Raw genomic sequence first — 19,626 nt, 5'->3', positions numbered from 1 at the left:
TCTACACTATGCTCTACAGTAATAAAATACTTGAAGAGCTAGAAAGCAAGAAAAAACAACAACACAAACGCAAAACCTTCAGTGTTTTGCCCTCTTGCAGAAAATATCAAGAATTTACCCGTAAAATGAATCTGTTTTTCTCTGTATTTATTTTCATGTCTGCCAACCTTTCATGCAATAGATTTGACACTAAATACTGATTTCAATTTAACCCTTCACTACTAGAACAGTAGAGCTTTTCCACAAGTAGTCAGGAGTCACTTACAAACCACTGTTTTCTTTCCCAGTCTAACTGTTATTCTTCAGTATTCTTCCAATACTAAATACAAATACATTTCAGTTGACAGTTCATTCTTTAAGTTTTTAACATTGCTGCTGGTTTTTTGATTTCTAATTTTGATTTCTAATTTTTGTTTGGTTGTTTATTTTTGGTGGGGTGCAGCTTTAGCCACTTCAGTGGTATTTTTTTCCAAACACTGATCTGAACAACCCAACATTTCCACAAAGAACACAAGCATGTAAACAGAGAGAAGCTGACACGAGAGAAGAACCCACAGAATCACACTCTGGGTGCCACAGAGGTTTTTCCTGTGTTGCAAAGGATTAGTTCCCCTTCTGCATCCTTCGCAAGAAATATTTATTCTCTGCGAGCAGAAATGCAAGCTCCACACAAACTCCTCTCAGCTATCTTCCCTTTTCCTCGACAGCCCTGGCTTGCTGCCATCAGCAGTTTAATGCCTTTAAGAGCAGTTAAATGCCCCCAAAAGCAGCCCTTTCCCACACAAACTGCTGGCAGTGCCGGTGGCTCGGGCCCCAAGGCCCAGCAGGGCTGGCAAACATTTGTAGCATGTTGACTTTTACTCTAGACAGCACAGAAACACAAACGGTGCCAAAATATTTACAGTGCTTAGAGGAAGAAGAAGAGGAAGGGAAGAAGAAGTTCAGTCTCTGGCCAGCAAGGCCACTGGGGTTTGCAGCCTGGGGAAGGCCAGGGTCCCTCAGTGGAGCCACCCTGGCTGCACTGACATCTCACTGCGACCCCAGAGAAACACCTCACTACCAAACCGACATCCTCCCCTGCAGAAAGCCTCAAGTCCTCAAAAACCACACCTACCAAAGTTACAATCTCTGCTATTACCATGACACCACAACGTGGCTTTTTGTCCTTACAACACCTGGGCCCCCAATAACGCCCGGGAGCCCTGAGCTTAGCTCCAAGCAGAACAGAGACCCATCTTTATTCAGTTTATTCTCACTCTTTCCTGTCTACAGGGATCTAGCTGTGCAGTGTCTCTGGAGTTACAATAACATCAAACAGGATGAATTTTTAAGTGACACCAAGTACTTTCAGCTGTTGATTTACATGACAATTACATCTTACCATGCTGAAAGAGGCTTTAATTTCTGCCTAGGCCTAAATCAGGAATCAGAATGACATCAGCCTTCACACAGAAAATCAGCCCTTGCTCCAAATGCATAAGAACAAGTTTAGTCCAGAGCAGTGAGATAAAACCCCTGAGTCCTTCTAACACTTGCAGTATCTTTGTCCATGACCATGAGCTTGTTTTGGACTTGGATTTGGATGTGGATTTGGGATTGCCCTGCAGCATCTCCCAGGATGGAGCTGCAGTATCAAACACCCAGCAAACTTCCAGCCAGCCCCAAAAGATCAGGGGGCACAGCCAGAGCCAGAAGATCAGGGGCACAGCCCAGGGGATCAGGGGGCACAGCCAGAGCCAGGGGATCAGGGGCACAGCCCAGGGGATCAGGGGGCACAGCCCAGGGGATCAGGGGCACAGCCCAGGGGATCAGGGGGCACAGCCAGAGCCAGGGATCAGGGGCACAGCCAGAGCCAGGGATCAGGGGCACAGCCCAGGGGATCAGGGGGCACAGCCAGAGCCAGGGATCAGGGGCACAGCCCAGGGGATCAGGGGGCACAGCCCAGGGGATCAGGGGCACAGCCCAGGGGATCAGGGGCACAGCCAGAGCCAGGGATCAGGGGGCACAGCCCAGGGGATCAGGGGGCACAGCCAGAGCCAGGGATCAGGGGCACAGCCAGAGCCAGGGATCAGGGGCACAGCCCAGGGGATCAGGGGGCACAGCCAGAGCCAGGGGATCAGGGGGCACAGCCAGAGCCAGGGATCAGGGGCACAGCCAGAGCCAGGGATCAGGGGCACAGCCCAGGGGATCAGGGGGCACAGCCCAGGGGATCAGGGGGCACAGCCAGAGCCAGGGATCAGGGGCACAGCCCAGGGGATCAGGGGGCACAGCCAGAGCCAGGGATCAGGGGGCACAGCCAGAGCCAGGGGATCAGGGGCACAGCCAGAGCCAGGGATCAGGGGCACAGCCCAGGGGATCAGGGGGCACACCCAGAGCCAGGGATCAGGGGCACAGCCCAGAGCCAGGGGATCAGGGGCACAGCCCAGAGGATCAGGGGCACAGCCCAGAGCCAGGGGATCAGGGGGCACAGCCAGAGCCAGGGATCAGGGGCACAGCCCAGGGGATCAGGGGGCACAGCCAGAGCCAGGGATCAGGGGCACAGCCCAGGGGATCAGGGGGCACACCCAGAGCCAGGGATCAGGGGCACAGCCCAGGGGATCAGGGGGCACAGCCCAGAGGATCAGGGGCACAGCCAGAGCCAGGGGATCAGGGGCACAGCCAGCCCCAAAAGATCAGGGGGTACAGGAGATCAGGGGCACAGCCAGCCCTAAAAGATCAAGGGCACAGGGGGTACAGGGGATCAGGGGCACAGCCAGAGCCACGGGATCAGGGGCACAGGGGATCAGGGGCACAGGGGGTACAGGGGATCAGGGGCACAGCCAGAGCCACGGGATCAGGGGCACAGGGGATCAGGGGCACAGGGGGTACAGGGGATCAGGGGCACAGCCAGAGCCAGGGGCACAGGGGGCACAGGGGATCAGGGGCACAGCCAGAGCCACGGGATCAGGGGCACAGGGGATCAGGGGCACAGCCAGCCCCAAAAGATCAGGGGCACAGGGGATCAGGAAGCACATCCAGAGCCAAGGATACGAGGGAGATGTCTCAGCCCACGCAGCCGGCACCGACTGCTCAAAGGCACACAGGAACCCACACCTAAGGCCCAAGCTCACCCAGCTTTCCCCGGGATTAAGAGCTTAAGCACTCCCACAGTCTGGGTGTAAGCAGCAGGATCGCTGTTTGCAGGCTGGTGTCCTCTCCCCAGGTGCTGCGTGCTGACTTTCACTGCCATCAGCCTCCTTAATCCCCTTCTCAGCTCAGGACAAGCAGGGGTCGTCCCCAGGCCAGCACAGACGAAGCAGGGAGCGCATCCAGGAGGGAGGCCAGCACTCCTCAAAGCCCACAGATTAATTAATTAACACTCCACGGACAAATTCACTGCCACGAAAACAACCTTCTGCTGGGAGGGGGAGTGAAAAATGCTACTGGAGTGAAACGTTGATGCTATTTTAGTTAAGACAAGCTCACGCTGAGCCACCATGAACTTCAATCCACAAACTCTGGCACTGGGACTTCGCAGCAACCGGGCTCCATCACACAAAGCCCCTGCTGCTATAAATACCAGCACACACAAATGCCAGCTGCGTGCCTTGCCTGGAGCAGCCTGGATGCTGCAAGCAGGATTTTTATAGCACCACTGAGTAAGTAATTCTGAGGGGTTTCCAAGCAGATAAGTAGTAGTGGTGGTAAGTCTTCCCCGCCTGCAGTCTTGCAGCCACATCTATGAGAGTGTACTTTTAACCAACCATAAATGCCCTCATATACAGCAAAAACCCCATCCAGGGATCCTGACAAAGATGTACATACAGTTTATATCCAAACACGCCACTGCTTGGAAAATTAGTTATTCACGAGATTTAAAAAATGCTTTCCTTGTAACTCCTACTAATTGTTTGAACAGATTCAGCAGGGAGCCCAGCCTTTGAAGCAGCATCATAAACATCTTGAAAACAAAGTAGATTTTATTGTGGATTGTGGCTGCTTCCCTTGACTTTGCTCCCTTGGGCTAAACACAAAGTTCACTATTGCACAAGATGCCTTCAGTGGAAATTAATAAAGTTCATTCATAAAGTTCATTGTATAAGAATCAAAGGTGTCTTTACTATCTCTAGCAGAGAATAAAAGTTTATGAGAACAGAAAACCTCTCCTGATTTCTTTCCTCCTTCATTTTTAAACTGGATTCTCTCCCTCTGTTCTCCCAGAGCAGCAGTCTGTACGCCGGTGGGTGTGTCTGGCACAGCAGGGCAACACACAGGGACACAGCCCGGATCCCATGGCATCTCCAGGCACAGGTGCCACCAGGCAATGCACAGTGACACAGCCCGGATCCCATGGCATCTCCAGGCACAGGTGCCACCAGGCAATGCACAGTGACACAGCCCGGATCCCATGGCATCTCCAGGCACAGGTGCCACCAGGCAATGCACAGTGACACAGCCCGGATCCCATGGCATCTCCAGGCACAGGTGCCACCAGGCAATGCACAGTGACACAGTGCAGATCCCATGGCATCTCCAGGCACAGGTGCCACCAGGCAATGCACAGTGACACAGCCCGGATCCCATGGCATCTCCAGGCACAGGTGCCACCAGGCAATGCCCTGTGACACAGCCCAGATCCCATGGCATCTCCAGGCACAGGTGCCACCAGGCAATGCACAGTGACACAGTGCAGATCCCATGGCATCTCCAGGCACAGGTGCCACCAGGCAATGCACAGTGACACAGCCCGGATCCCATGGCATCTCCAGGCACAGGTGCCACCAGGCAATGCCCTGTGACACAGTGCAGATCCCATGGCATCTCCAGGCACAGCTGCCACCAGGCAATGCACAGTGACACAGTGCAGATCCCATGGCATCTCCAGGCACAGGTGCCACCAGGCAATGCACAGTGACACAGCCCGGATCCCATGGCATCTCCAGGCACAGGTGCCACCAGGCAATGCACAGTGACACAGCCCGGATCCCATGGCATCTCCAAGCCTTTTCCCACCGCCTCTCTCCCTAGGCAAAGGTGGCCCCAGCTCCTGGACCCCTCTGCACGGCAGAACAGCCCCCACTGTGGGCTGGCTGATGACCCACGCTGAGCCAGCCCACAGCTGCTGGGGCAGCTGGGAGCACTCCCGTGCGGGAGAGGGGAAAGCCAGGAGCAGACAGGCTCCACGCCCTGCCAAGGAAGTGGCCCAGCCCCTCCAGGGTACGTTTTCATGGACATGGCGGCAGAGCTGCCCACTGCAAGTCCTGAGCACTGCGATTGCAATGGCATCCCTGGGGACATCTTTTTAACTGCTGCTTTTCCAGCTGAGCAGATGTGGAGAGCTGCTCCTGCTCTCCTCAGGGCCATTGATCCCACAATGGTGTAACACCCCCAGGCAGTGCCCTTCCTCCATCCCCCAGCCCAGCACAACACCTGGGCCGAGGTAAATGAGGCTGGATATCATCCCACCACCTTTGGCACCTGGTTACAGATTAAACAGCTCCGTGTGCCCGGGTGGAGCTCCTCCTGAAAGCACACACATCTCAGGGGAGCTGATAAAACCTGCAGGTGCGTGCAGCCCCTCTGTATCCAAACCACCTGGGCAGGACACAGACCTGCAGTGGGACTTTTGGGCTGGGGGCGTGTGCTCAGTTTCTGTCATTTTCCTGCCTTCTGGGGTCTTTCCCCCTCACCGATCACAAACTGACAGCGATGTACTGATAGCACTGCACTTCTTAGCAACCATCACCATCTGCATTCCCTCCCCACATCCTGTTCGTCCTGGCTTCTCCAGGAAGGCACAGGGGCACTGCGTATTCCATACCCTGGCTGCTCAACACAGCTGGATAAAATGTAAAATGTATTAAATCTAAAATGTATTAAAATAAATTAAATGTGTCAAACCAGCACGGTGAGAAAGGGCAGTGCAAGGGAGCATCTGCTTTTACATCTTCAAGCTCATACAATCCTTTGTTTACACTCTCTTGTGCTATCCCTTTTATTTTGTCAAAATAGCTTTGACTTTGGCTGAGTTTTTTTCTATTTATTTTTTATTCTGAATTGGAAATGTTAGGGTATTTCCTACAAGTCAGTGATGTGATGTTTACAAGTTTGCTAAAAAAATCGTCTCCTTATGCAAAGGGAAATTTATTACAGTTTCTGGAAGTATTCTGGAAGCCATGCACGAAAACAAATTGGGCTGAAAAAGCTGTGAATGAACACAGATGAAACTGTGAGCAAAATACAACATAAGAGAAGATGACCACCTGCATGAAAGATAAGAAACTGGTAAAATTCCTCAGGATCAGTCTGGGATTATTAACCTGCCACCAGTGAATGTTTCTTTAATATTTATCATGCATTTTCATGTACATATCTATTGCCATTCCAGGCAGACACATGCCCACAATTATATGCATATATAAATCCTAAAGGTACCTGCTGAAGTCAGAATTGTGAGAGGCACTGTCGGTGCAGGAGGAGTTTTTGGACACCATCAGGAATTTCCCCATGGAAAGGGAGGTCAGGAACTGGAACTGGCCAGGAAGGGTTGGAGTGCCCATCCCTGGAGGTGTGCAAGGAGGGCCTGGACGTGGCACTGAGTGCTCTGGGCTGGGTGACAAGGTGGGGATCAGGTGACAGGCTGGACTCGATGGCTGGGAGGGCTTTTCCTACCCCAGGGATTCTGTGATAACCTAACAATCCCGAGGAAGAGTCACGGAAAACTGGGTAATGGGACCCACAGTACAAAATACCATCACCCTTCTTCACCAAAATAACCAACCGAAATAACCAACTGAAGTACAGAAAGTGTCGCCAACTATGCGGTGACAAATTTTCTGCGAGGCACAGAAAACAAACACGCAGATAACATTACAGGTCATGTATTTCCAGTGGAGACAGGAACACTCTGACGGCACTCCACGTGGCAGAGCATGGAAGAACAAGCCCTGCCCCATCTGAAGCCCTGCACCATATCAGTAATGATTTAATTGCCAGCACTAAAGCACGGAGATTGTCCTCACAGCAAGCTGGAAATGCTGCCTGGGCACAGCAGGGACCCCCAGCAGAACTGAATATGCTGGAGCCAATTAACTGCACTGGAAACCCTGTCGGGGAGCAGCAGCCACACAGCACAGGGCTCTGATGCAGGAGCGTGCCACAGCCGCTGCTGGCCCAGAGATGCTGCTCACTGCCTCTTTGAGCCACCCTGGCAACGAACACCTCCAATCTGCCCTTCAAACACCAAAACCAAACCAGCTGGGGTGGCTGCGCATCCACCTGCAACACACAGCTCAGGGTGGGCAAGAAAGGAAACACACACAGCCCAACACACAGCTCAGGGTGGGCAAGAAAGGAAACACACACAGAGCCCAACACACAGCTCAGGGTGGGCAAGAAAGGAAACACACACAGCCCAACACACAGCTCAGGGTGGGCAAGAAAGGAAACACACACAGAGCCCAACACACAGCTCAGGGTGGGCAAGAAAGGAAACACACACAGAGCCCAACACACAGCTCAGGGTGGGCAAGAAAGGAAACACACACAGCCCAACACACAGCTCAGGGTGGGCAAGAAAGGAAACACACACAGCTCCACACACAGCTCAGGGTGGGCAAGAAAGGAAACACACACAGCCCAACACACAGCTCAGGGTGGGCAAGAAAGGAAACACACACAGCCCAACACACAGCTCAGGGTGGGCAAGAAAGGAAACACACACAGCTCCACACACAGCTCAGGGTGGGCAAGAAAGGAAACACACACAGCTCCACACACAGCTCAGGGTGGGCAAGAAAGGAAACACACAGAGCCCAACACACAGCTCAACATACAGCTGAAGGTGGGCAAGAAAGGAAACACACACAGCTCAACACACAGCTCAGGGTGGGCAAGAAAGGAAACACACACAGCTAAGGACTGGCAAGAAAAGAAAAGCAATTGTAAGAGAAAAACCTGCTCCAGTGGCAAAGAGCAACAGATAAGTTTGCACAAGGGTGAGGGCTGGCTCCTGCCCCTGATGCTGTCCTTCTGCAGCTCTTGTTTTAGGGACACGTGCCTTAGGGGAGGCCAAACGTTCTGCAGGGTTGATAGAGGATGTAAAAATTAAATCTAATCAAGTAAAGCATGATAACCTCAACAAGCTCACAGCAAGAAATAACACCCTTTATCTGTTTCTGTACATAGATAATATATCTATCTATACACAAGTGAGGCACAAGGGGTAAAGTACTCGGTGTGTTTAATAAATCATTTATATCTTTGCTGAATATCCAAAATGCATTTCCATACAGATACTGCATCCAGCAGTATCACTCAGTGAGCTTTCTGATCCATTCCAACAGGCGTCAGCAGGAAGGACAGGCTGACACAGCAGAGACAAACTAATGCAGAATGGGGTTCCCTCTCACCAGTGTAATTTCTTGGAGGCATTAAAATATTCACAAAATCAATTGCCATTAACCAGAAGCTCCCTACTCCCTTCTACTCCTCAAAAAAAATTGCATTGTGCTCAGTCCAGCTGAGAATTCCAGGGTTAAAAAAGTGGAAGGATATTACCACTAGAAAAACAGTAAGAAATGACTTATTGTTCTTGTTTCAGAATACTATTGCATAATCAGCATTTGGAAAAGCTTACAGGGGTTGAAGTAATTTCCATGGCCATGTCAAAGTCTCCAGAGCTCAGAAAGTCTCAAGACAATCTGATCTTGACAAATCACACCAATCTACTCTTTTCTCTTTCCCTGACACAGCAATCTCAACTTCAGTTTTGCAGTCAGCCAGTCTCCACCTTCCACAGCTCTCTGTCCCTCTCTAGGCAGCCTGGATTCATGCAGGATTGAGGCATCTTGCACTCTGCTGTCCAGGGCAGAAAGGGAAGGGTAAAATAACCAGCTCTGCTCAGGAAATGCCCTGAGTAGAGATAGGACAAATGTCAGATTCAGGCAGACCTGCCACCTTTCTTGACCACTTCAGACACCTTGGACCAGCCACCTCACCTGATTTCTTACCAGTTTTAATTTACACATTAATGGCTGCAAGATTCCTGAAGGCCACTACAACTCCAGTGGGGAAAAAAAGAAAGAGCTTGAGGATAGACTTGTGCAAACAGGAACAGTTTTGTGAAGGGAATAAAATGCTACTTTCTTAGAAGTCTGCCTAAAAGCACAGAATTAATGTGATACCTGTACCTCCCAGTCAGCTCCCATCAAGGTTTATTTTTAGATGCTCTTTCGGACTCTGCAGAGGGATATTTCCTAGGTGATGTGGCTCAGCCCTAGCTCTCGGTGTCCCAGGAATGGGCCAGGGCTAGGACAGAGAGGCTAACACTTCCAATGGTTAATGAATTCAGAGTTAACTCTTGCAAACTCTCAGGTAAGATCCTCCTGTGGGCTCAGCAGCCCCTTGTGTGCAGCAGTGGCAGTGAGGACAGGGCCGGGCTGGCCGGAGCAGCCAGGGCAGGAGCTGCTGCCTGCCTCGCCGCCCCGCTCTGGCTGTGTCAGAGCACGGGCTAGGACAGAGAGGCTGTGTCAGAGCACGGGCTAGAATTCACCTCCTGCGGTTAGTGAATTCAGAGCTAACTCTTGCACACTCTCAGGTCAGTCCCTCCTCTCCCTGCTAAAGCTCTCCCTGGGCTCAGCAGCCCCTCATGTGCCCAGGGCAGCAGTGGCAGTGAGGACAGAGCCAGGCTGGCAGGGGCAGGAGCTGCTGCCAGCCTTGCCGCTCCGCTCTGGCTGTGTCAGAGCACAGGGGACACAGGACCATCAGCAGACACAGGTGAGACAGACAGACAGACAGGACACGGACCCACCTTGTTGGTGCGCGGGTTGAGCATGAGCGGCTTGCCCTTCTCCTTGGTGTGCAGGCTGCGCCACGCCATCGCGCAGGGCGCCGCGGCCACGCGCAGTCGGGACAGCATCCTCCTCCTCCTCCTCCTCCTCTGGAGCACCTGGAGAGGCAAGGGCAGCACTGAGGCACACACAGAGCCAACAGAGCCCCCCACACACCCACAGTGGGCAAAGGCAGCGCTGAGGCACCCACAGAGCCCACACACACCCAAAGGCAGCACTCGGGCACACACAGAGCCCACACACACCCAAAGGCAGCACTCGGGCACCCACAGAGCTCACACACACCCAAAGACAGCACTCGGGCACCCACAGAGCCCACACACACCCAAAGGCAGCACTGAGGCACACACAGAGCTCACACACACCCAAAGGCAGCACTCGGGCACCCACAGAGCCCACACACACCCAAAGGCAGCACTGAGGCACACACAGAGCTCACACACACCCAAAGGCAGCACTGAGGCACACACAGAGCCCACACACACCCAAAGGCAGCACTGAGGCACACACAGAGCCCACACACACCCAAAGGCAGCACTCGGGCACACACAGAGCCCACACACACCCAAAGGCAGCACTCGGGCACACACAGAGCCCACACACACCCAAAGGCAGCACTCGGGCACCCACAGAGCCCACACACACCCAAAGGCAGCACTGAGGCACACACAGAGCTCACACACACCCAAAGGCAGCACTGAGGCACACACAGAGCTCACACACACCCAAAGGCAGCACTCGGGCACACACAGAGCCCACACACACCCAAAGGCAGCACTCGGGCACACACAGAGCCCACACACACCCAAAGGCAGCACTGAGGCACACACAGAGCCCACACACACCCAAAGGCAGCACTGAGGCACACACAGAGCTCACACACACCCAAAGGCAGCACTGAGGCACACACAGAGCTCACACACACCCAAAGGCAGCACTCGGGCACACACAGAGCCCACACACACCCAAAGGCAGCACTGAGGCACACACAGAGCTCACACACACCCAAAGGCAGCACTCGGGCACACACAGAGCCCACACACACCCAAAGGCAGCACTCGGGCACACACAGAGCCCACACACACCCACAGCAGCACTCGGGCACACACAGAGCCCACACACACCCAAAGGCAGCACTGAGGCACACACAGAGCTCACACACACCCAAAGGCAGCACTCGGGCACACACAGAGCCCACACACACCCAAAGGCAGCACTCGGGCACACACAGAGCCCACACACACCCACAGCAGCACTCGGGCACACACAGAGCCCACACACACCCAAAGGCAGCACTGAGGCACACACAGAGCTCACACACACCCAAAGGCAGCACTCGGGCACACACAGAGCCCACACACACCCACAGCAGCACTGAGGCACACACAGAGCTCACACACACCCAAAGGCAGCACTCGGGCACACACAGAGCCCACACACACCCACAGCAGCACTGAGGCATACACAGAGCCCACACACACCCAAAGGCAGCACTGAGGCACACACAGAGCCCACACACACCCAAAGGCAGCACTGAGGCACACACAGAGCCCACACACACCCAAAGGCAGCACTCGGGCACACACAGAGCCCACACACACCCACAGCGGGCTCCTGCTGCCACGGGGAAGCACCTGCAGCGTGAGACCCCTTTTAACACCATGAAGGAACAGCCCAAAAGTGCCAGGAGGAGGGAAGGGAAGGAAGGGCTTGGAGTGCTGAGAGCACAGAGTGCAGGGACGCAGGGATCCCCCCGGCAGCGCAGAAATGCCAGCAGGGAGTTCAGCTGTCCCTGGTGACCTGTGGAACCGGCACTGGCCCAAATGCCAGCCAGGACAGCACAGCCTGGGCAGGTCAGCCACAAAATCCCCACGGAGAGCCTCCGGAGCTCTCCAACAACAAGATCTCCTGGCCTGGAGAGAAACCGTGTCTGTCAGCATATTGAAACCCTGCTACAACTACATGTGGAATTAACATGGCCAAGAACTCCACTGATCTGTGGATTCCAGGCTTAGATTTTTACAATTCCAAACTTTAAAAATAGTTTTAAAGAAGTTTATTTTCAGAGAGACTATATCCTTTAAAGTAAAGGATGTTCCCCTAAAAGAATTAAGTGTTAGTATAACTCAAGTTCTAATCCTGACAGGCGTTAGCAACTCTTGAACTCATTTTACTCCGTTATTGATCACACGCTCTTTGAAGAAGAAATTACCGTTTATCACGTGCTCATATATGGTGGGACCAGCAGGGAATGTGCAGTGCAGATCTCTGGAATCCCAAAGATTATTTCGCTGAGCCAGAGAGACAATGGAAGCAGGGCAGGACCTCCCCAGGACCAGGGTCTGTGTGGTGACACAGCGAGGGGACCAGGAGAGGGGACCTGTCACCCCCAGCCCAGCTACACACAGCCCAGGCAGGCAGGGACAGTGAAACTGCACATGAGATATTTTTAAGGAATGAAATTATGCATGGCTTGCATTTTTGATTTCTTCCAGATGGGAGACAAAATTGAATTAAAGAACAAAACTTCATTATCTTAAATATCGCCTGAATACTTTAGAAGACCTGCTCTAATCAAATTCGCACATAATCAGCTTTTAAGATGGCAGACTGGTCTTACAAGTCACAATCTGAGGATTTTCTTGAAAATCTCTCCAAGCATTGAAAAATACACAAACATTTAATTTTTTTTATCAAAGTTTCTCTTCTACCCACTACCAAGCGTAGAGGGAAGCTGCTCTGCATGCAGAACCATCCCTTCCCCTCAACCTTCACTTGTTTGTTGAGGCCTGTGAACGACAAAACTGCACTCAAACCCCCTGTGTTGGTTTGTTTTGGGGTAAAGACCGTAAATTTGCTGTGTGGAGTGGGACAGGAGGCAGGGGAGGAAGCCCTGCCAGCAGCACAAACAAATGTAGCCTCCGACGAGCGCATTCCTCCCCAAACCTGCTGGTGGTGGAGCGAGCCCTCGCTCGGGAAATCAGGATCAGACTCGGGAAATTAACTCTGAGCTGCAAAGCACATTAATTGTGCTGCCCTTAGGATCACCAGATTCAGTTCTAGCTGGTTTCAGTTCTGGATGCTCACTTGCCGTCGCCCCACGGCTGCAGGTCCATCTCCCCTTTGTGGCAGGGAGCCCCAAACGGCTCTGTGACTCCAGTGCCGCAGCAACGCCCATCCCAGAGTCCCATCGGCCTGGTGCCACCGCCGCGTCAACCTGCCACCGGCAAACACCTTAAACAGGGAATTAAAAGCTAGGACAGGCACCACACCCTACCAAACTCTATATAAATTTAAATTACTTTGTTGCAATTAATGAGCATTTAAGAACCAAACAAGATTGTGGCCCAGATTCACCCGAACTTGTTCAATTAACTCTAATCAACGAGGCAGAGTGGGAAAAGCTTTTCAGAGGCGATACAAATCTTGTTGTCTTCCCTGACGTGTGAGAGAGGAGACTTGCTCCTCTCCGAGGTGTCACACCAGCACCTAAAATTATTCTCTTGATGGAAGTATCTGGATTCATAAAAGGGGAGAATCAAGTTTCATTTTCCACCGAGCCCTCTGTTTAGATCCAAGAGATATGATCCCAGTTAATTTATATCCATCACAAAACCTGACTGGCCACTCAGCTCTGAGCTCTCCCTGCCCTGCTCTTTTCATTGTTCCTTGTTTATTTCCTCTCCCATGCTGTATATCTCATCCAACTCCTTTTGTCACAGACTTTTGAATGTGGTTCAGCCAGGGCTTGCCTCCCAAACCCACCCTAACATGGCCTGCCCTGGCCCCACAAAGCAGGAAACCCTCTCCCGTGCCCGTCCCTATTGCTGTGCAGGGCTGCCAGCAGCTCTGCCCGCATGGCCGTGGCCCTCTGTGACCCACCCAGCCCTGCTGGCCACCAGCCTGGTCCCCTGCTCCCTGGGGAAGCACACAGGGACACGGAGCCTCACGCTCTGTGGCTCACGTCTGCTGGGGAGCCACAGGAACACGGCTGGGGAAAGGTCCCCAAAAGGTCCCCAAGCCACCACCTGGTTTCAAGGAGATGGAAGGGCTGGACTGTGCTGCTGTCTGGGGAGGCTTTAACATGGCTTGTGATGGGTTTGTAGGAGAGAGGCCAGGCCTCAGAGGGTGGCAGTTAAACCATAAAAACAGGAGAGATCATTTTGGCAGTAGAGGCTGACAGAGAATCCCACAGTGGTTTGGGTGGGAAGAGACCTCAAAGCCCATCCAGTGCCACCCCTGCCATGGCAGGGACACCTCCCACTGTCCCAGGCTGCTCCCAGCCCCATCCAGCCTGGCCTGGGGCACTGCCAGGGATCCAGGGGCAGCCACAGCTGCTCTGGGCACCCTGGGCCAGGGCCTGCCCACCCTCCCAGCCAGCAATTCCTAATTCCCAATGTGCCAAAATCTGTGCCTGCCCTCTGGCCGTGGGAGCCATTGCCTGGGGGCTGTCCCTGCCTGCCTTGTCCCCAGGGGCTGTGCAGCTCTCCTGGAGCCCCTGGAGGCCCTGGCAGGGGCTCTGAGGTGTCCCTGGAGCTTCTCTGGTGCAGCTGAACAGCCCCAGCTGCGCCAGGCTGGCTCCAGAGCAGAGGGGCTCCAGCCCTGGCAGCGGCTCCGTGGGGAAGGGATGAGAACTGGGGGAAAGAGCCGCACCTGACACAATGTGAAAACACACAAAAAGGACTGAGGATGCGCAACGTCCTGTCAGGAGGAATTAGGAGGAAAACATCAGAATTGAATGAGGAATAAATTCCTGCCCAAACCTGTGTCAGCATAACCAGGATCTCAGCTCTCCCTTCAGTGCCTGACAGTGGTGAGAACTACACAAGGCTGTGGAGCACCTCCAGACTGAGTCCAGCACAGCTGGGAATTTTTGAGTTGCTGTGTCACAAATTAAGGGGATTAAATCCTTCAGCACAGCAGAGGACAGCTCCCTGCTGTGCCTTATCAGGAGGCATCTGCCCAGGTCAAACTAATTACCAATATGCACAAGCGCCCTTATCTGGGAGCAAATGTTCTGCTGCTCCAATTATGGATTTGTTAAATGGCAAAACCTACTTTTAAGGGAAAGGTTCATCACGTTCTCAAAAGGCAGAATTAGGCCGGCCAGAGAGTCGGGAAGCTGAGAGTCAATTAAAGCAAGGCCAGCTTCAATTAGTGCCCGGGCTGCCTGACCTGTGGGTCTGCCCTCAGTGCCAGGAGTGCCTGTCCCTGCACGGCAGCTCCTGCTGCATGACTCTGCAGCCTGCCTTCAGCTTGAGGCCTGGGGAAACACAAATGCATCTCCAGTGCCCCTCAAATCCTGTGTCAGGTTTGAGGGTTGGGGAAACACAAATGCATCTCCAGTGCTCCCAAAATCCTGTGTCAGGTTTGAGGCACGGGGAAACACAAATGCATCTCCAGTACTCCCAAAATCCTGTGTCACGTTTGAGGGTTGGGGAAACACAAATGCATCTCCAGTGCTCCCAAAATCCTGTGTCACGTTTGAGGGTTGGGGAAACACAAATGCATCTCCAGTGCTCCCAAAATCCTGTGTCAGGTTTGAGGCACGGGGAAACACAAATGCATCTCCAGTACTCCCAAAATCCTGTGTCACGTTTGAGGGTTGGGGAAACACAAATGCATCTCCAGTGCTCCCAAAATCCTGTGTCACGTTTGAGGGTTGGGGAAACACAAATGCATCTCCAGTGCTCCCAAAATCCTGTGTCAGGTTTGAGGCACGGGGAAACACAAATGCATCTCCAGTGCTCCCAAAATCCTGTGTCAGTGATTTTCCAGCCCGTCTTTCGTGTACAGAAACTGACCTGTGTTGAGGAGCTTTTTTGCACTGACAAGCTGAAATCATTAGTTCAAGGCCATGGAGGCCCCACAGAATTTCCAATCTTTAGGGCCTCAACCATTTCTAAGCCAACAGACACTGTCTCCTGTGCCCCCACAGCCATCCTTCTGAGCCTGCACCACCACAGGGCTGGAGTGGATGCACCATACACTCTATTCTCTTTTATTTTTTTTTTTTTTTTTCATTAATAAACAGCCCAGCCTGGCCCACCCAAGCATGACACAAACCAGGCACGCACTAGCTGGCTTCATCACCTCAGTAATGATAAAGCAGTCTAAAATTATTACATCAGGCGAGCACTGGCTCTAAGTGTGTCTCCCCAGGAGAGTTCCACCTAAAGAAAGCAGCTCTCCCTGCACCCACCAGCCCTCAGCAGGACAAGGAGACGCTTTTGCTCCAGAACAGGGGCATCCCAGGAGGAAGGAGCACGCGGCTCTGCACAGCAGCTCGGCACCCCTGCCTCCCTGAGCTGGCCAGATGCTGCTGCTGAGGAAAGCCAGCAGCAAACAGCGGCAAAACTACCTCAGGCTCCCTCCAGCAAAGTCCTGGGCCACCACTCTAAAGGGCATTTCTAAGGCACCTTGAGATCTGCAGACTAACAGGAGCAGTCGTGGGCAGAAATCACTAATGAAGTGTTTGGCAGAGGCAGGCAGGTTATTTTGGAAGCAGGTCTTTAGCATATTGGAATTGCCTTTCTTCCCGTTCATTCTGAGGCAGCCAGTTCAACAGGAAGAGAAGTCAGGCGTGGAGCACTCAGGCAGAGCCAGCAAGCTCACCACTTGAGGCTGGAAACATCCACTGAACAAAGCACACTTCAGTGAACTCGGATGGGAACGATTTCAGAACTTTCCTAAAAAGAGTACTTGTCAATTACTGTAATTTACAGTACTATCAGCCTTCTTGCAGCATGAGCAGAAAGCAGGGCTCAATTGTTTGGTACTGGGGTCTAGGTTGGTAGCAGCTCTTACCAGACACCATCAGAGAGCTGCATTCTTATACACTTACTGACCTAAATATTCTGATTCTTAACCACCAGAAAGTCCATTATCTTTTACTGTGGAAACTGCAGCAGCAGTATTTTTGGCCAGGTCTGACAAGATGTATTGGCATCCTTGATTTATTTTAATTTGTGCAACTAGGAGGGCTGCCGGTGGTAAAGGTAAGGACAAAGACCTCATCCTGAACCCCCTAATAAATACTCCAGGAATAGCAGAAAGGTACCCATGCTCTGCTCTGGAGAGCTGGCACATCCCTCTGCTGGAGCTGCTCAACTCAGAAACACTGATAGTGATTTTTTTTTGGATACAGGTTGAGAGGTGGACAAGGATGTTCCCAACATCTGCCGCACTTACAAATGGGAGTTCTTCATGGGAAAGCAGCTCAGCCCTGAGCACAGAGAAGCCGAGCTGCTGGGAGCTCAGTGCAGGTGAAGTGTACGCCCGCCACCCTCTTACAAACCTCAAAAAATAAACACCCCACCTAAACTTCAAAAGAACCTGAGAACCATGCACCACGGGCTACCAGAGCTGCTTCAGCTGCAGGGAAGGCGCTGGCACCACCCGTGAAGATGAGCATTCAATTAGTGCTCACTCAACCACGGCGTGCCACCACGCACTTTGACAGCCTCTGCCTCAGTTTGCAGAGCAAAAAGCTCCACATCTTGCCTGCGCTCAAGCTGCTGACTCACAAGGCACCGCACAGGATTATCAGAACTTCCCTCCTGTGACTGTAACACGCAGTTTCTTCTAAAATACAGGCTCGGGTTAAATTTCTACAGATGTTATAGCGTCTAATAGGGCATTAGACACTGCTGGCTGCGCACACACATGGGCCACCTGCAGAGCTGCACATTTCTGCCCAGCTCTTTCATTTGCCCATATGTAAATTACAGGTACATAGAAAACCTCCCTTTGATGTTCACTACTTTTTGGAATTACCAACACAAACACACCAAATAATCAGCATTTGGTGGTTTTGATCTTGCTTGGCTGCAAGACTGTCCTGTTTCACCAACCCTTTATCAATGTGCTGTACGTTTGGTTTGCTTTTTCTCCTGTTAATTATGCGATTCTTGCCATGACACAACACCCCGGGCTGCTCAGACAACTCCCCTTAGTCAGTATTTTTTAGCGGAGCGTGGAGCCAGCGACGGCGGCGTGTCAGCCACGGCCGCTCCGCCGAAGGAGCAGCCAGGAGGCCGAACCCAAACAACGACTCCGGAGCGCCGGGCGGCGCTTCCTGCTCCAAGGCCGCGCCAGCTGCTCCGCTCCTTCCCAACTTTCACTCGCCAGGGCCACGGGGAAGTTGAGGGCAGGTCGGGCCCGGCGCGGGGGGGCGGCAGCAGCGGCTGGGCCCGCTGGGTGGGCGCTCCCCGGGCCTCGGGCAGCTCCCGGCGGGCGGGTTGGCAGCTCCATTTGTCACCGTCCTGACAGGGGTAAACACGCACGGGAGCAGCCGGGGCTGCTTCCCCCGGCTCCTCGCGGGCACCTCCGCACCTGCCGCAGGGCCCGGCGCTGCCTCCGCCGCAGGCCAAGCCGCGGGGCCTCGCACCGCCGTGCTGCTGCTTCGGCACTACCCCCCGCGGGGCCGGGCCGGGGACACGGAGCATCCCAGGCGGGCTCCATCCCCTCCCCGCGCCTGGGCGGCCTCCAGCCCCTCAGAACGCACCGTAGACACGGGTTTATAAAGAGAGAGAGAGAGAGGCCTGTGGTGCGCCGCCGCAGTTGTATAATTGTTACCAGAACGGGATCTACCTCCTCCTGCGGCTGCTGCCCGCTGAGCGATGCTGGCCGAGGACCTGTTCCTACTGAGCGAGAACAGCGCCCGCCCGCCGGAGCCGCGTCCACCACAGAACCCGCCACTGACTGGAGCCTACACCGAGGCGCCGGGGAGGGACACCCCGGGAGGCGGGTGTTGGCCGTGACTGGCAACTCAAGAAGCCAATAGAAGGGAAGGGAGCTCGCCGGCGGCCGTGCCGTTTGACCAATGAACGTTTTATCCCGCCCCGGCAGAGGGGAAAAGGGGACAGGCACGGCGAGGTGGGATCTGTCACAGGTTAATTGGACTGGCGAGACAGCCAATCAGAGCTGGGGGCGGGGAGAGGGGCGGGGCTGGGGATGGGAGTGTGAGGGACGGGGAACATGAGGGGAACGTGAGGGGACGGAAACGGCGATGGGGAACGGGGAACGTGAGGGGACGGCAATGGGGAACGGGGAACGTGAGGGGATGGGAATGGGAATGGGCAACAGGGAACGTGAGGGAATGGGAATGGGGATCAGGGAACGTGGAACGTGAGGGGACGGCAATGGCAATGGGGAACGGGGAACGTGGAACGTGAGGGGACAGGAATGGCAATGGAGAACAGGGAACGTGAGGGGATGGCAATGGCAATGGCAATCAGGGAATGTGAGGGGACGGGAATGGCAATGGGGAACAGGGAACATGAAGGGAACGTGAGGGAGCAGGAATGGCAATAGGGAACAGGGAATGCAAGGGAACAGGAAACATGAGGGGAGCATGAGGGGATGGGAATGGCAGTGGGGAATGGGGAATGTGAGGGGATGGCAATGGCAAATGGGGAATGTGAGGGGACGGGAATGGCAATGGCAATGGGGTATGAAGAATATGAGGGGATGGGAATGGCAATGGGGAATGGGGAATGTGAGGGGAGCGCGAAGGGACAGGAATGGCAGCAGGGAATGGGGAATGCAAGGGCACGGTGATGGCAATGGGGAACGGGGAATATGAGGGGATGGCAATGGCAGTGGGGAACGGGGAACGTGAGGGGATGGGAATGGGAACAGCAATGGCAGTGGGGGACAGGGAATGTGAGGCAATGGGAATGGCAATGGGAAACAGGTAACGTGAGGGGACGGGAATGGCAATGGGGAAAGGGGAATGTGAGGGGATGGCAATGGGGAACCGGGAACCTGAGGGAATGGGAATAGGGACGGTAAT

General features: G+C 53.6%; 1 protein-coding gene across 1 annotated transcript in view; it reads right to left on the bottom strand.

Annotated features, from left to right (window-relative positions):
• Positions 1-18,545, bottom strand: part of ME2 (malic enzyme 2) — a 37,606-nt gene extending 19,061 nt beyond the window's left edge. The window contains exons 1-2 of the mRNA XM_058823303.1: positions 18,423-18,545; positions 9,791-9,928 (exon numbers count right to left, since the gene is read on the bottom strand). Coding sequence (XP_058679286.1) covers positions 9,791-9,898 — 108 coding nt within the window. The 5' untranslated portion in view covers positions 9,899-9,928; positions 18,423-18,545. The remainder of the gene's footprint in view (positions 1-9,790; positions 9,929-18,422) is intronic.
• Positions 18,546-19,626: the final 1,081 nt, after the last annotated feature.

The sequence above is a fragment of the Ammospiza caudacuta genome, chromosome Z, assembly GCF_027887145.1.
Source record: "Ammospiza caudacuta isolate bAmmCau1 chromosome Z, bAmmCau1.pri, whole genome shotgun sequence".
Taxonomy (NCBI): domain Eukaryota; kingdom Metazoa; phylum Chordata; class Aves; order Passeriformes; family Passerellidae; genus Ammospiza; species Ammospiza caudacuta.
Note: the sequence above shows the minus strand (reverse complement) of the source record. Positions and strands in the feature narration are given on the sequence as shown.